This window comes from Solanum lycopersicum, chromosome 8 (genome assembly GCF_036512215.1).
Source record: "Solanum lycopersicum chromosome 8, SLM_r2.1".
In the NCBI taxonomy this organism is placed as follows: Eukaryota; Viridiplantae; Streptophyta; class Magnoliopsida; order Solanales; family Solanaceae; genus Solanum; species Solanum lycopersicum.
In genome coordinates, this window is record NC_090807.1 from 7,387,560 (window position 1) to 7,403,358 (window position 15,799).

General features: G+C 31.1%; 1 protein-coding gene across 1 annotated transcript; it reads left to right on the plus strand.

The window, feature by feature from the left end:
• The first annotated feature begins 5,669 nt into the window (after positions 1-5,669).
• On the plus strand, positions 5,670-12,653 carry LOC101263137 (protein HIGH CHLOROPHYLL FLUORESCENCE PHENOTYPE 173, chloroplastic). Its single transcript, XM_004244745.5, has 13 exons — positions 5,670-6,440; positions 7,354-7,566; positions 8,331-8,535; positions 8,734-8,809; positions 8,931-9,066; positions 9,184-9,288; positions 9,986-10,066; positions 11,285-11,374; positions 11,454-11,519; positions 12,043-12,099; positions 12,174-12,251; positions 12,324-12,371; positions 12,529-12,653. The coding sequence occupies exons 1-13, from the start codon at positions 5,886-5,888 to the stop codon at positions 12,598-12,600; spliced, it is 1,782 nt and encodes a 593-aa protein (XP_004244793.1). The 5' UTR covers positions 5,670-5,885; the 3' UTR covers positions 12,601-12,653.
• Positions 12,654-15,799: the final 3,146 nt, after the last annotated feature.

Sequence of the window (15,799 nt, forward strand, 5' to 3'; positions counted from 1 at the left end):
TTCACAATGCATCATTCAATCACTTGTTTTCTTTCAGACATATTATGCGCTGCTACCACTTTAGAAAATGGAACAGTTTCAATGTAATAAGTTTCATGCCTAATTTTCTATAAAAACAAATTGTTTGTTTGAGTCATCATTATATCATCAACGGGGACAGAGCCACTTTGAAATAAGGGGTTTCATCCGATCCTTCTTCGACGGAAAATTATATTATTTATACATGGTTGAAATAATTTATAATGTATATATAGTAGATGTTGATCCCCTTCGGTTACTTCGTGTGTCTATTGCTACATATTTTGAATCCCTTTATTGAAAATCCTGACTCCGCCGCTAATCATCAATATGGTTCATTGTGACTCAAAACCCAAAATCTTATTCATATAAAGACGTTTTAGGCCATAAATAGATGAGAATTAAACTCAATATCATATCATCAAGGTGCACTAAGATAAGAGCATGATGTCTTACCCTTTTGGTGCGATTGAATATAAATCCGTCGTTTTATTCTCTTGGTGCGATTGGATATGAATCACAACGCAAATAACGGAGAACCTTTGTATATCACAAAAATTGTGGAGGACTCACGAGAGAATTAACATACATATCAAAGTTATCGAAGTGTTCAAAAGAATCAGTAGATTAATTTAAGTGGTCATAAAATTATAATTGTGATGATAAATTATATGATGAACAATATTCTACTATTATAGAAGTGTGAGTTAGGAATAATATCACATATTAGTTTTTGGTCTTTAAAATTTAAATTGAGGGCATTTTTTACTTTTCAACATATTGTGGTAAAACGTGTGTTGAATCTGAAGTACCAACACATTAATTGTTCACGTTCAATTTTAAAGCTTCTGTTAACCTATTATTCACATATCACTTTTTTTTTTAAAAAGTGACGTCAAAGACAAAAAAGAGACCACCAATTTCACCCCCTAAAATATTTCTGAATAAGTAGTGAAGTATGACCTCTTTTTTGCTGTAATTTTTAAGTTTCGATTTCAATTGTGAGAAATTTCAATAGAGAAGGTCAGTGTCGTGGGTATGAATTTTACAAGGTATTATTCAATTTTTTTTTTCCTTATATTTTTGAGTTTTTTGTTTTTGATTTTTATATAATAATGGTGGATCGTTATCTTTAATTTACTTATAGTTACATGTGTAGTTTTCTTTATTCGCTCCATAACTCCTAATTTCAAGAGAAGTAAAAATCAATTTATCTTTTGTTTAATCGATTTGCAAGAATGAATTAGTTTTGGTTGTGGTAATCGATTTTGAAATTTATCGAAAAAGAAGAATCCCTAGGTCAAAAATAAGCTTCTAAAGGACGCATGTTGTTTCATTTTGCAAATTTATAGACAAGCACAAGAATGGAATTTGGAGATGAATTGGACAATTACAAACGACAAAAACAAGAGTTTACATGCTGAAGTTTTTAGAATGACATTATCTACTCTATTCTATATTGCAAAAAAGGAAACAAAGGATCTTCTAAACAAATAATAGAAGGCCATAAGTCCTCTTTAGATTGTTAATTTAGTTAGAGGAGTTGGTAAAATCAATATTGTCTAGAATGTTACTAGGCATTTGACCATGTTCATTGTGAAACTTAAAGAAAGTATTTTTGGTTTTAAAGTGAAAAATAATATATGAAAAATTGGAGTTATTTTTGACTACTTGTGAATAGTTTGAAATATATATACAATTTTACATACAAATTGACCCATCAAATATCAGTTATACAAATACTGAAGTGATCTTAGGTGTTGAGGAGCAAGACTGCAGATTCATATAGACAACAACATCATTCAACATGCTCATATTAATTCAACATTCTTATATCATTTACAATAGCAATTAGCATGCTTTAGTCTTGGAGATTAACAATAAGCTAGATTAACATAAAATACAAGACTATTTTACGCATGAAATACACAATAATAATGTAACTATTGGGCCAGCAAAATAATCTAGTTGTAATAAATACAAAATCTAAATATATATACACATCAACACACGTTCAAAATACAAATAAATTAGTTAAAGAATTAATACACAATTATTTATATTTAACTACGAATTTACAATTAGAATAGACGTACACCTAATGGTCTTGCTTGATTATTTATGAAATTTATCCATGAATTCTTTTTTATTTGAATTCCACAAAAAAAATAGGCACCATGCTAACTTAAATAGGTGTATAGGGATTCGATAAATTATTACCAATATTATCAACCTTATTAATCAGTTATCAATTCAAGTGGATACTTAATAAGATTGTTAGTTAATTCATAATCATGAAATATTTCTCATTGATTTTATTAACCTAAGGGTTTCTAATTTTTTTTGCGTCTAGGTTGAAATGAAGATGATCTGATATGATTTATGAGTAATTTATCAAGATATATAACTAGGCTGAATATATTATAAAAATAAACATGTCTGATATGACTTGTATGACACGTACTTCTATGTTTGTAATTTTGAAGTCATAACAATTAAATATGTTATGTGAATAATCCACATGAATATAGCAAGAGTGATATTGATTCGGCAATGAACAAAAATCATATCTCTTTAAGGCAAAATTATCATTTGTCTCTTATAAGTTTATAATTATAGAAATTCCTCAAACTGATACAATAATATAAGCGCTGATACATTGATCTGATGCATGATAGTCATTAATCTTTAAGTAAGATACATTATATTATATACATGATACACTAATATGATGTATATTTTATATATGATACACTAATCTGATGCGCGAGATACATTAATTTGATGCACTGATATATTAATCTGATACGTGAAAATGAGAAATTTTGGAGATTTGTAAAATTAATAGGGGATAATGGTAAAAAATTAAAGATGAAATTTTTGTCATTTTTCCATATTGATTTGTCATAATTTGAGTGTCACAATATTAAAATGTATTTTTTCCCCTTTAATTTGTTTGTAGCCTTGAAATCATGATAATTTAATATGATTTACGAATAATCTAATTGGACAATTAGATTGAATATAAATGAAGTTAATATCGATTTAATAAGAATTAGATGACACATGGTAGGATTGTTGTACCATTTCTATTGTTCAAACTTGAGGGTATTTTAATTTCAAGTTAAAAATGTCATTTTCACACCAATATCAAAACTAGGGACAATATTTAAATAATAGCCCAAAAATATCCTTTTTGTGAAAATCTTCCATTTTATGAAAATTGACATGTTTTACACTTGCCAAATTCTTCAATTCTTCATCTTACCCCATGACCTCCTCCACTTATATATCTCTTCTGATTTCACATTATCCAAATCCTAAAATGAGAAGAAACCAAAGAACTCCCTTGTGACAACAAGGAATATTAGTTGTAGGATTTAAGACCACTAAAAATATATTTGGCTTTATCAGCATTATCCAAATCCTAAGGAGGAAACTGAAGTACTCTTTGGTGTCAACAAGGGCTATATTTGTTAATTGTTACTAATGTTTTGATAACCAATTCATCCGTTTGGTTTTGTTTGTCCTTTTTTCCCTTTTAATTTGTCTAATAAATTTTTCTTTATAACTTTTTAATTTCATTTTTTTCAAATAATATGTCTAATACTATATAAGATAAAAAAAAATTCTTTATTTTCTTAAGCTCCGTACAAAGTTAAAATTAAATAAATAAATTGAAAAAAAATATTTCCTTACTCATTTTATAAATTCTTGCAACAAAAACTTGGAAATAAGTATGAAGTTAGTTATGAAAGTTTTTAAAAGAGATCTTTAAAAAAAAGTTCCTCTTACTTTTTATATAGTTTCTCAAAATTAATTAAACAAAATACAATAGTTTCAAAAACACACTTTGAAATATACTTTTTTAAAAATAATTTTTAATAATTATACGAATAAATAATTTTAGTTGTTGCTCAGTAAGAGAGGCGCAATTTCAGATTCCAAAAAAATAAGTAAACACATTTTATCGAGTCAAATATGAATAAATCGAATCAGATATAAATAAATAGATAAAATTAACACTACCATATCAAAATTAGTGTGTGGATAGTGTTACACTATTTATCACACCAATTCACTTTTTAAATATTATAATATTATTTCATTACATGAACTTTTAATTAAACATTATATAAATTGTACTTTCTTTTTTCCTATTTAGTTGTCCACTTTAGAAATGACACACATATGAAGGCACCAATTATTATCATAGGTTAGTTATAATTTTATCGTTAACTTAAAGACTATGCAACTCCCCACTTCTAATAAATATATTTTATGATTCCAAAAAGCATGCATTACAACTTAGTAGTACTAGAAATTTTTTAGAATTAAATAAGAGCATATTACGAAAAAAATTGTTGTCCTTTCTTAATTTGTTAAAATGGACAAGTAAATAAGAACAAATATAAAAGGAAATATGGACAAGTAAATAGGGACAGAGTGAGTATATTTTAATTAAATATCTTCTGCATTTAATTATTTTTATGTAATATTTTTATAATATTTATTTTAGATATATAATCTATTTTTTATAAATTGATATTTCTATATGACTTTTAAAAAAAATTAAATTTATGTTAATTCACTATAAATTATATAGACTACAATTAACCTTTACAAAAATTAAAAATGCAAACATATAAATTTTTAAATAAATAATACAATATACTTAAACATAACCGAAAATAATAAACATTCAACAAAATAGTAATTGACATAAATCAAAATTGAAGTATAAAATACATAGTAATTTTAAAAAGTACAACAAAACATAATAACTTAATAAAATTACAATAATAACTTGATAATATGAGACATTCTTTCCGGATTCATCAATACTATTAAAATATGAATTGTGTGGGTTATAGAAAAATTCACAAACATTTGGATTAACAATATCATCCACATTTATTAATATAATTTTATTTTCTTCTTTAAATTCTTTAAATTTCAAAGCTCTATGTTTCATTTTAAACTATGTAATGCATTAATAAAGCATTTACAGAAGTACCATCTTGAAAGTTGAATATTTATTAGAATTTTACAATTATTTATTTAATTATATTTCATTAATGATTTCACTTTTATTTGTATTATCCATTATTATGTATGTATAATATAATTTATATTATTTAAAAATTATGGTACACAATAATTTTATATTAAACGATTGCAAAAGATAATAATAGAATTATATATGGTAAATGTTTTAGAAAGAATTTATTTTATGTAATAAGAAATAATAATATAATAATGAACAGAGAAAAAAGATTTTTTTTTGACATAAAATTTGGTACAGTAAATTACATCAAATTCGATATTAACATTAAAATTGATGTTTGAGTTGGAGATGCCATTAACCAAATCTTTGACTTATACGAAGGATTTTCATTAAGTACATACACACAACTTAATTCTTTTTATACCATATAATCCTCCAATAAAGCGGATTTAGATGAACCTCTTGTGACCATATAGCTCCACCCCTGCTCAATTGATTGGTTACTGAACTCGGATCTTACGGGTAACCAAATAGCTCTAAAACAATTAAAAAATAAAAAATAAAATCCGGGTGAAAAATAAAGAATCTAAGGAAAAGAGTATCTCTACGTGGCATAACCAGCTTCTAACATTTACTCTTTTTTTTTCGCGGCAGTTTAATCAGATCACCGATTTATTCACATTATAACATTTATGTGGAGGAAATTTCACACTGTCACTATCAATCATGACTTGGCTTCCCTTCCCAAACTTCATCTTTTTTTTTCTTCATTTGATTATTAATTTCAAAAACACAAAATTCTTACAATTCAATTCATCACTCTGCAAAACTAAAAAAAATAAAATAAAAATAAAATCAAATGAGTGCTGCAACTGCAACATTCACTCCTCATGTTGCATTTAGCAATAATAATCCAATATGGAGAAAACCCAGAAGTTGTACTACAAACTGCAAATACTCTACCGCTTCTTTTGTTACAAGAGCAACTTCGTCTTCGAATTCGGAAATTGATAATGAGAAGAAGAATAAGAGAAAGAAAAAGAAGGTAGTGATTGATAATAAGGAACAAAAAGTACAGGAAACAGTGGAGGAGAAAGAGCAGGAGCAGGTGCAAGAGTTGCAATCTTCATCAGTTTCTGTTATAAAAAGATTGGATGATGTGAATCCTGTGGGACTAGGAAGGCGTTCACGTCAAGTGTTTGATGAAGTGTGGCGAAAGTTTTCAGGATTAGGGCAAATTTCGAGAACAATTCGTTCTGATGATGAGAGTACTTTGCTTATTAGAGAAGGTGGACCCATGTGTGAATTTGCTATACCTGGTGCTCAGAATACTACTGTGCTTGTTGTTGGTGCTACTAGCCGTGTTGGTAGAATTGTTGTCCGCAAACTTATGCTTAGGGGTTACACTGTCAAGGTCCATTTCTCGATCACTTTTTGCTTTTTGCTATAATTTTATTTCCGTTTTCTTTAGAAATTGCATATATTGTGGATTCTGGATTATACACATTCAAACTCGGCAAAGTGCACATTTAGACACTTCAATTTATGTCCACATTATGTTAGTTGAACATTTTTAAACTTACAAAATGATAATCTGAACACCTCCAAAATATGTCATGTGGTGTCCATGAGTCATAGTGAGGAGGAGTTGGAGTGTTTAGTTGCGATTTGAGGTGTCTGGATGTGCACTTTATAAGTTAGAATGCTTACTTGCTTACTGAGGCCAAGTTTGAGTATCCCTTTATGTAGCAAGCTAAAACATGATGAGTGAGCATGTATATCGTTGCCCCCAACATGTTTGAGAATGTTGTGTAGTTCTGTTATTGTTGTTGTGGTTGCAATTTTTGTGCGTATAGAAAGTTTAATTATAAAGTTTGAGAACGTTGTGTAGTTCTGTTATTGTAGTTGTGGTTGCAGTTACTATAGAAAGTTTCATTAAGAGGTTTCTAATTGAGAGTTGAGACACTTGCATTTTGCCCAGTATTTGACTGGAACTTTTTAAATTTTGAAAGAGATTGTATGATACTGTAGGGTTATGTGTGAGATCTAGAGAATATCCAGTTTCAAAGAATATTGTAATAGTTAATGAAACGGGCCAAACAGATTGGAAAGAATATAGATAATTCATATAGCTGAATCTGACTAACTTGGGATTAAGATGTAGTTGCTTTTGTGCATAAGGAATCAATGGCTTTTGAATCCTAAATCCACCTCTGAGTGGTCCTTTTCCCGTTACCTAAATATTTTCTTTTTCTTTCTTTGGATTTACTTAATATTTAACTGACATGCTAGTCATCACTTACACTTTGTTTGACATTCCCGCACAGGCTCTAGTAAGGAAAGCTGAACCGGAAGTGGTTGACATGCTACCAAGGTCTGTGGAGCTAGTGACAGGCGATGTTGGTGATCCTTCCAGTCTTAAAAATGCAGTGCAGGGTTGCAACAAAATCATCTATTGTGCCACTGCTCGGTCTTCAATCACTGGAGATCTCATCAGAGTTGATCATCAAGGGGTTTACAATCTCACCAAAGCCTTGCAGGTATTTGTTTTCTTTCACTATCTTGTTTTGGTACATTAGTGGCAAAGTTACACCAATTAGTGGGAACGGAAAAGGAATAAAGAAACAGAAAGCCCAAGGATAGGGTTTGATATCTGACAGTAGTTAGGATGACAAAATCTTCCTCTCAAAATGCTACATAATATGCGTACAAATACTGCTAGAACTAGTCAAGCAGCAGTTCGTTAACATAGTTTCTTGTCATTAGATGCAATTTTTTTTGTATTGCAATATATATTTCGATCCGGTGGATTTGTAAGATGCTTCCAAATAAGATATTTGTCCTTTAATTTGACAAAATATAGACAAGAAACTAGTATTGGAGTATCAACATGATATTAGAAAAGGGCAACTCATCATACACTATAGTTGATTTCACACATCTTAACTAAAGTATATTTCTGGTAATATTAATATCCATATTGAATTTATCAAATCTAATAAAGAACTTGGTGCTAAATTATGTATTACAATTTTTAACTTTCAGCAAAAAGAAAAACATTTGTATTATGACAAGAATTTAAATTTTAGATAACGTCTCTTCTTTGATAGAGATGATAATTGTCTGTTTCTTAGTTAACTGGGCCATTAGCAAAAACATTTTTCAGAAATGCTCTAAATTCCTGCATTTAAGAAAACATATAGACTACAATCTCAGGAACTCTTGTCTGTGCATTTCCTAATACTGTCCCTTGTTGAGATGATCAGTGTGTAATCTCTGTATGCATTCTGTTCAAAACATGTAGGACTACAACAATAAACTAGCACAGCAACGAGCTGGAAAGAGTAGCAAAAGCAAGCTTTTAATTGCAAAATTCAAGTCTGAAGATTCATTGAACGGGTGGGAAGTCCGTCAAGGGACATATTTCCAGGATGTGGTTGTTTCTAAGTATGATGGAGGAATGGATGCCAAGTTTGAGTTCACTGAAATCGGAGATGCTGTTTTTTCAGGTAACCATGGAAGATGATCCCAGGTCTTGAAAACATGTATTCGTTGTTTGTAAACGTATTTATATGTTCAGGGACTTGTAGTCCCACTTATGGTGCTAAGTAAGACAAGTCTGAGGATAGTTTTGTGAAATACTGAATTTCAAAGATGCAATATTTTGATCCCTGTTTCTAAGTGTTCTTTCTTTTGGCTCATGTAAGGGTATGTCTTCACAAGAGGAGGATATGTTGACTTGTCACGAAAACTCTCACTCCCTTTGGGTTACACTCTTGACAGGTATTTACTGTAAATTTCAATTTTTCCTTTTATTCTTTTCTCATACATGATGCTATTTTTCCAGTTGTTGATTTATCCTCACTCCATATACTTGTGTCACTATTGAATTTTGTATACTTAGGTATGAGGGTCTAGTATTCTCTGTTGGTGGAAATGGAAGATCTTATGTTGTAATTCTTGAAGCTGGTCCTTCAGCAGATACAACACAAAGCAAATTGTATTTTTCCAGAATTAGCACAAAAGCAGGATTTTGCAGGGTGAGTTTAGATTACAACGTGAAGAAAATTATTGATCTAGTAATGCCTTCATTCTAAATACTACTAGATACTTTATATTTTTATTTAATGTCTTTGCATATGCACTTGTTTTCACAGGTGAGAGTTCCATTTTCTTCATTTCGGCCGGTGAAGCCAGACGATCCCCCATTGGATCCATTCCTTGTGCATACCTTGACCATACGCTTTGAGCCCAGAAGACAGGTCTTCCCTCGACCAAAGCATTGCCTTCCTCATTGTTGCCATTTGACTTCTTTAAAACTTTTACACTATTTCTTCTACTGTTATACTTGACTTACCATATTTTTTGGAACGCCAAAAGTTGATTTGTATATAAATCAATTGCTTATACACTTCATCCAGTCCACATTATTTAAGTACAGATTCAGGAACAAAATCTTGAAATGTGAGTGGACCAGGCTTGACGAATACACACGGATAATTGAGGAGTCATTTTCTTAATTATTTTTTGCATATCTGGGTAACATACTATTTTTATTGCTAGTGTTTGCACTTCATATTTCCTCTTTTTTCTCCTATTTATACGAACTAAAAATATTACCTTACAACTCAACTACTTCATTTCCACTATATATTGGCAAAGAATGGACCATCTGTTGGCAGATTGTTTCTTCCTGCTTTCAATCCCCCACCCCAATCTCCACCTGCCACAAAGTAAACAAACTATTTTCTTTTTTGAAGTATTTGACCAATTATGCTACGAAAGAAGAGCTATTTCCACTAGAAGGTCCAAAACTCATAACAAAATTAGTAGTCCTACCTGCAAAAGCCCTGTCATAGGATAGATGACATGAATCCTTGAAACATTTCAAAGTAGAATACTACTGTTTTTCTGTGCTAGTTGCTGATACTTGACATGGTCATTTGCTAATTGCTACAGAGGCCAATTGAAGGAACTACAGGGACGAACCAAGATCTGAGAAGCTTTCAGCTAATTATGGAATATATTAAGGCTTTGCCTGTAAGTTCAATTGACTGGTTGTGCAACAGCATTATGTGAGACCTTTGTTTCTTCAAGTTTTTGCTTGTGGTCTGCATATAATAGTCATAATCTATGAGAAGTCAGGAATTTGACTGTTAGTTTTAGAATCTTCAAGATAATTTATAGTCTAGAGTGTTTCTGGTAGAAATCCTTTTTACTTTCAGATGTATTATATATATATATATATATATTAACATCTGTTGGCCGCAAAAGTTTGGAGTTCTGACAATTTGGTTCAACCTGTAAAATGTGCTAGTTCTTTGATAAAATTAAATGCAAGTAATTTTATCCAAGAATGTCCTAAATTGGTTGTGCGAATACTCGTTATCTCCTTATATATTTTTGATCAATCCTCAATTAATGGGCTAGATTTCGGGGTTGAATTAGGCCCAATGTTCATTCTTCTCAACTTAAGGTCCTGCTGAACCATCGCATACGGTTGATGCAAAAGATAACAAAAGACATAGGTAGATTGATAGAGTGAGCAAGAAAGGAAGAGTTCAATTCCTGCAACCGTCCTTCACATGAAAATTGATTACTTTTTCTTTATAGCTTATACATGTTTCATAATGTGCTGTGTTTCTGAGACTAGTGTCATTGTTAAGTCCTAAAGAAGATGACTCACACCTAGTGGAATCTAATATGTGATTGGAATATAAAGTCAGATTTCTTGTTCATATGGTTATATTTATTGTTCATATGGGGTGCTTTTTGTTTTTCCTCCATACCAAGGTGCTTTTAGTTTTTCCTCCATACCAAACACACCCTAAGAGGAAATATAATGTGCAGTTCTACTCTTTTTCTATTTGAATCTTAAGACCACAACTGTGCCAAATCAATGAACATCAAACAAAACCTATTCACTCCAATTCAAACTGATAGACAAATCAGTGTTTTTCTTATGACTGATTTCATTAGATAGGCAGATTGTGATAGGTTGTAAATCAGCATGGTTTTAGGCGTTTGTGTATTGAAACACTGACTGCAAATAGGTGACTTTTGGTCGAATGCAATTTATAGATCTCTGTGGTGTTCAGAAACAAGTCAAAACTTATACAAAAAAAAGTCGTGTTTATGGTCAATGCTATTACTTCTTTTCATCAGTCATCTTTAAAATGATGATTTGGTTGAAAATAGTTTGATAAAAGAACTATGTTGGACAATATACTTATTGCCAGATTATTGTAAATTTTGCAGACTGGACAAGAAACTGACTTTGTCTTGGTATCATGTACGGGGTCAGGAATAGAGCCTACCAGACGGGAGCAAGTTTTGCGAGCAAAGAGGGTTAGGTCTTCTTCAGACTCTTCCTTTACGTATTCTTCTTGGATTAAAACTGAATCCCTAATTATTTTAATTTTTGTAGGCTGGTGAAGATTCATTAAGAAGGTCCGGCCTTGGATACACAATAATTCGCCCAGGACCCTTGATGGTAAATATGTTTTCCATTGCTCATATGTTGGTCTTTCAGCTGGAAATATTGAGTATAGTTAAGTTCTGGTTAACTTTAGGACGGTCGAACAATAAGTCCTATTCGAGTCAGCTTTTGCTTTCCTTAGAAATTAGGTATTCCTATAGGCAATTATAATTGTAAATCAGCATGCTTTGTGATAGCTTGTATTTGGACGTTGAGTGGGAGAGCAAGAAGTGCTTTCCTTGGTACCATATGTTGGCGGTAAGGACTTAAGTGGATTTTTAAGAAGGGAACCTTTCAAGTGGTTAAATTTAGTCAGAGTAGGACGGAATTGGTTATCGGCAGTGGTGGCACAGATGTATTTCTATGGAAGTTCTGCTTAGCAGCTGCAATAATGTGGTTTTCCATTAATCAAAATCCTTAAGGAAGCATGATTTAGCTGCTGTACTACACACTGATTCACATATTGTTGGAAATTATACCACCCAAAATATTAGATTTTAGCAAAATCTGAAGATTTTCTAATGATTACTTTCTGCAGGAAGAACCAGGTGGGCAACGTGCGCTCATATTTGATCAAGGAAATCGTATCTCTCAGGTAAGAGATCTACTGTACTCATGAGAGTATTGCTGCACCTCCAGATGAGCTCACCTTCATAACCGTAAATGCAGGGAATCAGTTGTGCTGATGTGGCTGACATTTGTGTGAAGGCATTGCACGATTCAACAGCCAGAAACAAGAGCTTTGATGTGAGTAATACTCTACTTTCTTTTGATGGCAAAGTTTGACAAATTAACTAATTGACCCTATTCTCTGATTAGGTATGTTATGAATATGTCGCTGAGCCTGGGAAGGAGTTGTACGAGTTGGTAAGTCCATTAGTTAACAAATTTTATCAGTTGAATGATCAAAGACGACTTACTGTACAGCCATTTACTTCACTTTCTGGATGAATTGGTTGTCAGCAATAGTAGCTAAATTTTACTTCATTGCTGTTTCTCATTCAGTTTCTTATATGAATTGCAGGTTGCACATTTGCCTGACAAAGCAAACAACTATTTGACACCAGCACTCTCAGTACTGGAGAAAAACACATGATCATTCTCTCAGTTTGTTCGAGTTACAATCTTGATTCAATCTCTAACAGAAGGTATTGGTGTGAGACTTACCAAGATCTTTTTGACTAAGAGGAATACTTTCTGTCTGTATTTGTTCTCAAATATATGTGTACATATATATATATATATATGGCAATAGCATTTTGTTTAAAAAAATCTACTGAAGGTTATGTATATATTAAAAGCAAGCACATCCCTAAAGCTATTTTGTTTAAGATGACTGGAGAAAACTCATTAGTCATTACCAAGTGTGTTTACAATCCAACTGTTTTGTTCTCTTAAAAAATGTGATACTCCAATTTCTGGGAATGTTGGTGTTAAACAGCTAAAGAAAAATACAGAGAACAGAATAAGAGTTTTTATTAAGCAGAAAGAAGAGATGTTTAAATAGAAGGAAATCTAACAGTAAGTAAATAAATGCACTAACTCAACTTGTGAATCTTTCTAATAACTAGGAACTAAGTCTACCAACAACTACATGCCTAGACTGATAGTAACCAAAAGTAAAGAATCAACAAAACAGAACAAAACAAGTAGATTTATCGAAATAGTTTGTGCAAGTATCTTAAACACAAAATACAGATAAAGTTGTTCGTATGGAGAGGACAAGACTCCGCAAAATAGATAGTGTTGATTCTTAATTACATAATACTAATACCTAATCCTGATTTTAAGTGAGGTGCACCAGTACTAGAACCTCAATTAAATTCAAATTATCGAATGAACCCTCAGGATATGACTGGAATCCAGTACACACAAACCACATATCGATTTTGACTAACATCGACATCTTAAACTCAATGAAACCATCGGAACACGAATCCGATCTCCTTGGCCCAAAATTTGTGAAAGTCACAAGAGACAAACACAACGTGTAAAAGGCTAAATCAAGCTCGAGACTTCTAAAAATTCAAGAAAAATCTCACTTAGGCCTAAAAATATCCCTTGAATATAATGAAACTTTCGAAATTCCAATCCTAGCATGCAAACCACGAGTGTTGACCAAAGTTAATTCAAAGGCTAAAATTTCACAAAGTTCCAACTTAGGACAAATCCTCAAAAAGATTCCAAATCTGAAACTGAAAACTTTCTTAGATCAATTTCTACATACCGAAATCGATGGAAATGAAAAAATTTGTTCCAACACTCGAGACTCCAAAAGACATCGAAAATCATTTTAATCACTTTAGACTTTTGAAATGAAAAATTTACATAAATCACAACTCTTAACTCAATGTTCAAAACCAATATCTAAATCGAACATAAAAGACTCAGGATCAATATCAAGTGGGGTAAAATTATAATTTTACAAAAAAATAATAAAAATGACCTTCCAGGTCATTACAATTAATGTGTATCCTAAGAGCTACTTAACCATTAGAATTTGTCATGTACGAATACACTGTGCTAGTGAGTCTCAAATGGAGGAAAAACGGATATTATAGGTGTACGAGAACCCTTCTTTTAATTTTGTATGTTTAGATAGAATGACATGACTACTTTTGTGAAAGTTTTCTTTGTGCTTCCATGGCCAAAAAATCCCTTCTCACGTTCTCATGATTGCCATTTCATATTTCAATATTCCTTGTTTGAAATGTGTTATTACAGTTTAGTTTACATAATTCCATTTGATGACTCCTCTGGTAGGAGATGTTGGAATATGCACAACGAAAGCATATTAGGATATTTTATGTTAATATGAATAATAGATAATCAATATTGTTATACTGAAATTTAATTTGATAAATAGCTCTTAAAGCGTGAACAGATACCTTCAAGCGAATCCTCAGGTTAGACAGACCTTCAAGTTGAATCTACAAGATAACTATGATCTTCTACAGTGATTCCAAGTCACATCCAAACTCTCTCAATACTTGGGGTGGGCAAGTATCGAATATAAAACTAACTTATCTTCTCTATTTTCTAGGTTAAGAGAATTTCTATTTATAGAAATTTCTTCCAAATCTGAAAAAAGCTAGAAAACCTATTATTCTTCCTTTTTCCATAGAAATATGATTTTGACTTCTAGTTAAATATAGGCACTGTAGGGACCACAAAATTAATTACTGAGGCTTACTATTATGAAAATAATTCCAAATAATAAATTTGAATTATTCTTATCATAATAAATTACAAATCATTTACTAGAAATTCGAATTGCACTCCTCTATTTATATTTCGTAATTCCCATTAAATACTTATGTAATTCTCCATGTTAAGATTTCAGATACTAATCAATAAACTAAAAACTGGCGAATTTAACTTAAAAATTAATTTCCTTTAGAGCACTACTTAACTTATTTCATGTGTCAGATTGATAAATTCACTTGCAAAGTTTGACACGGTGAAAACTTTTAAGTTTCTCAAAAAGGCATATGAATCAATTTCTATAACGAAACATGAATTTCATCAACTGACTTATTATTGCACCACTATATACCAAGCATATTAACCCATCTCAGAATCTCACCTTTTAATAAATCAAAATGATAATTAATACATACAGATCTCTATCAAAATTAAGAATATAAGTATATTTAATAGTTTAAAGAATATGTTTTTGTCAGTCAATCTAAACAACTATCTCTACTCGTTCTTGTCCAATACATACAAAATGTACTAGCACAAGAAGTTGGAACTATACTGTTCCCATTATCATGATAAATTACATAAATCTTGTGCTACAATCGTACCCGATGATATGTCCAATTTCCATCCTTGATTGTGAACAAAAAAACTTTATACTTGAACCGATGATTTAATCCTCTGTGTAAAGCTAAAACTCTACACACTAAATCATCTACTATATAAGTTTGTTAATCTTTGTTTTGACCCTCATCTCTCTTTGTAAATCGTGCACCTCTACTCAAGCGAAAAGCCTAAGTACATGGTGACTACTATACAGGAAACAAGAAAAGATAAGGGGTATGAAAGGAGATGTATATTGGGAAAAGAGACAAAAATAAGATGGTGATCCTGACAAAAAAAAATAAAAAGGTAGAAGAATGAAAATCTTAATAAAAGTTTGAAATGAAAAACAAAAGCAAGTCAAAAGTCACACCAAAGTTTTGATGAAAAATGAGGAGAAAAGAAAATTAAGGAGAAACCCAAATATTTTGTAGAAGAAGAAAATATCCAATGTAATGTCAAAGAGGGCAAGAAAGTCATTTAAAACCCAA

Bases quoted from the DNA above. Each gene is read 5' to 3' on its own strand.
- LOC101263137 (XM_004244745.5), top strand. From the start codon at position 5,886: ATGAGTGCTGCAACTGCAACATTCACTCCTCATGTTGCATTTAGCAAT. The intron at 8,810-8,930 runs GTATTTACTGTA...TTGTATACTTAG, and splicing joins TTGGGTTACACTCTTGACAG to GTATGAGGGTCTAGTATTCT. The intron at 9,067-9,183 runs GTGAGTTTAGAT...TTGTTTTCACAG, and splicing joins CAAAAGCAGGATTTTGCAGG to GTGAGAGTTCCATTTTCTTC.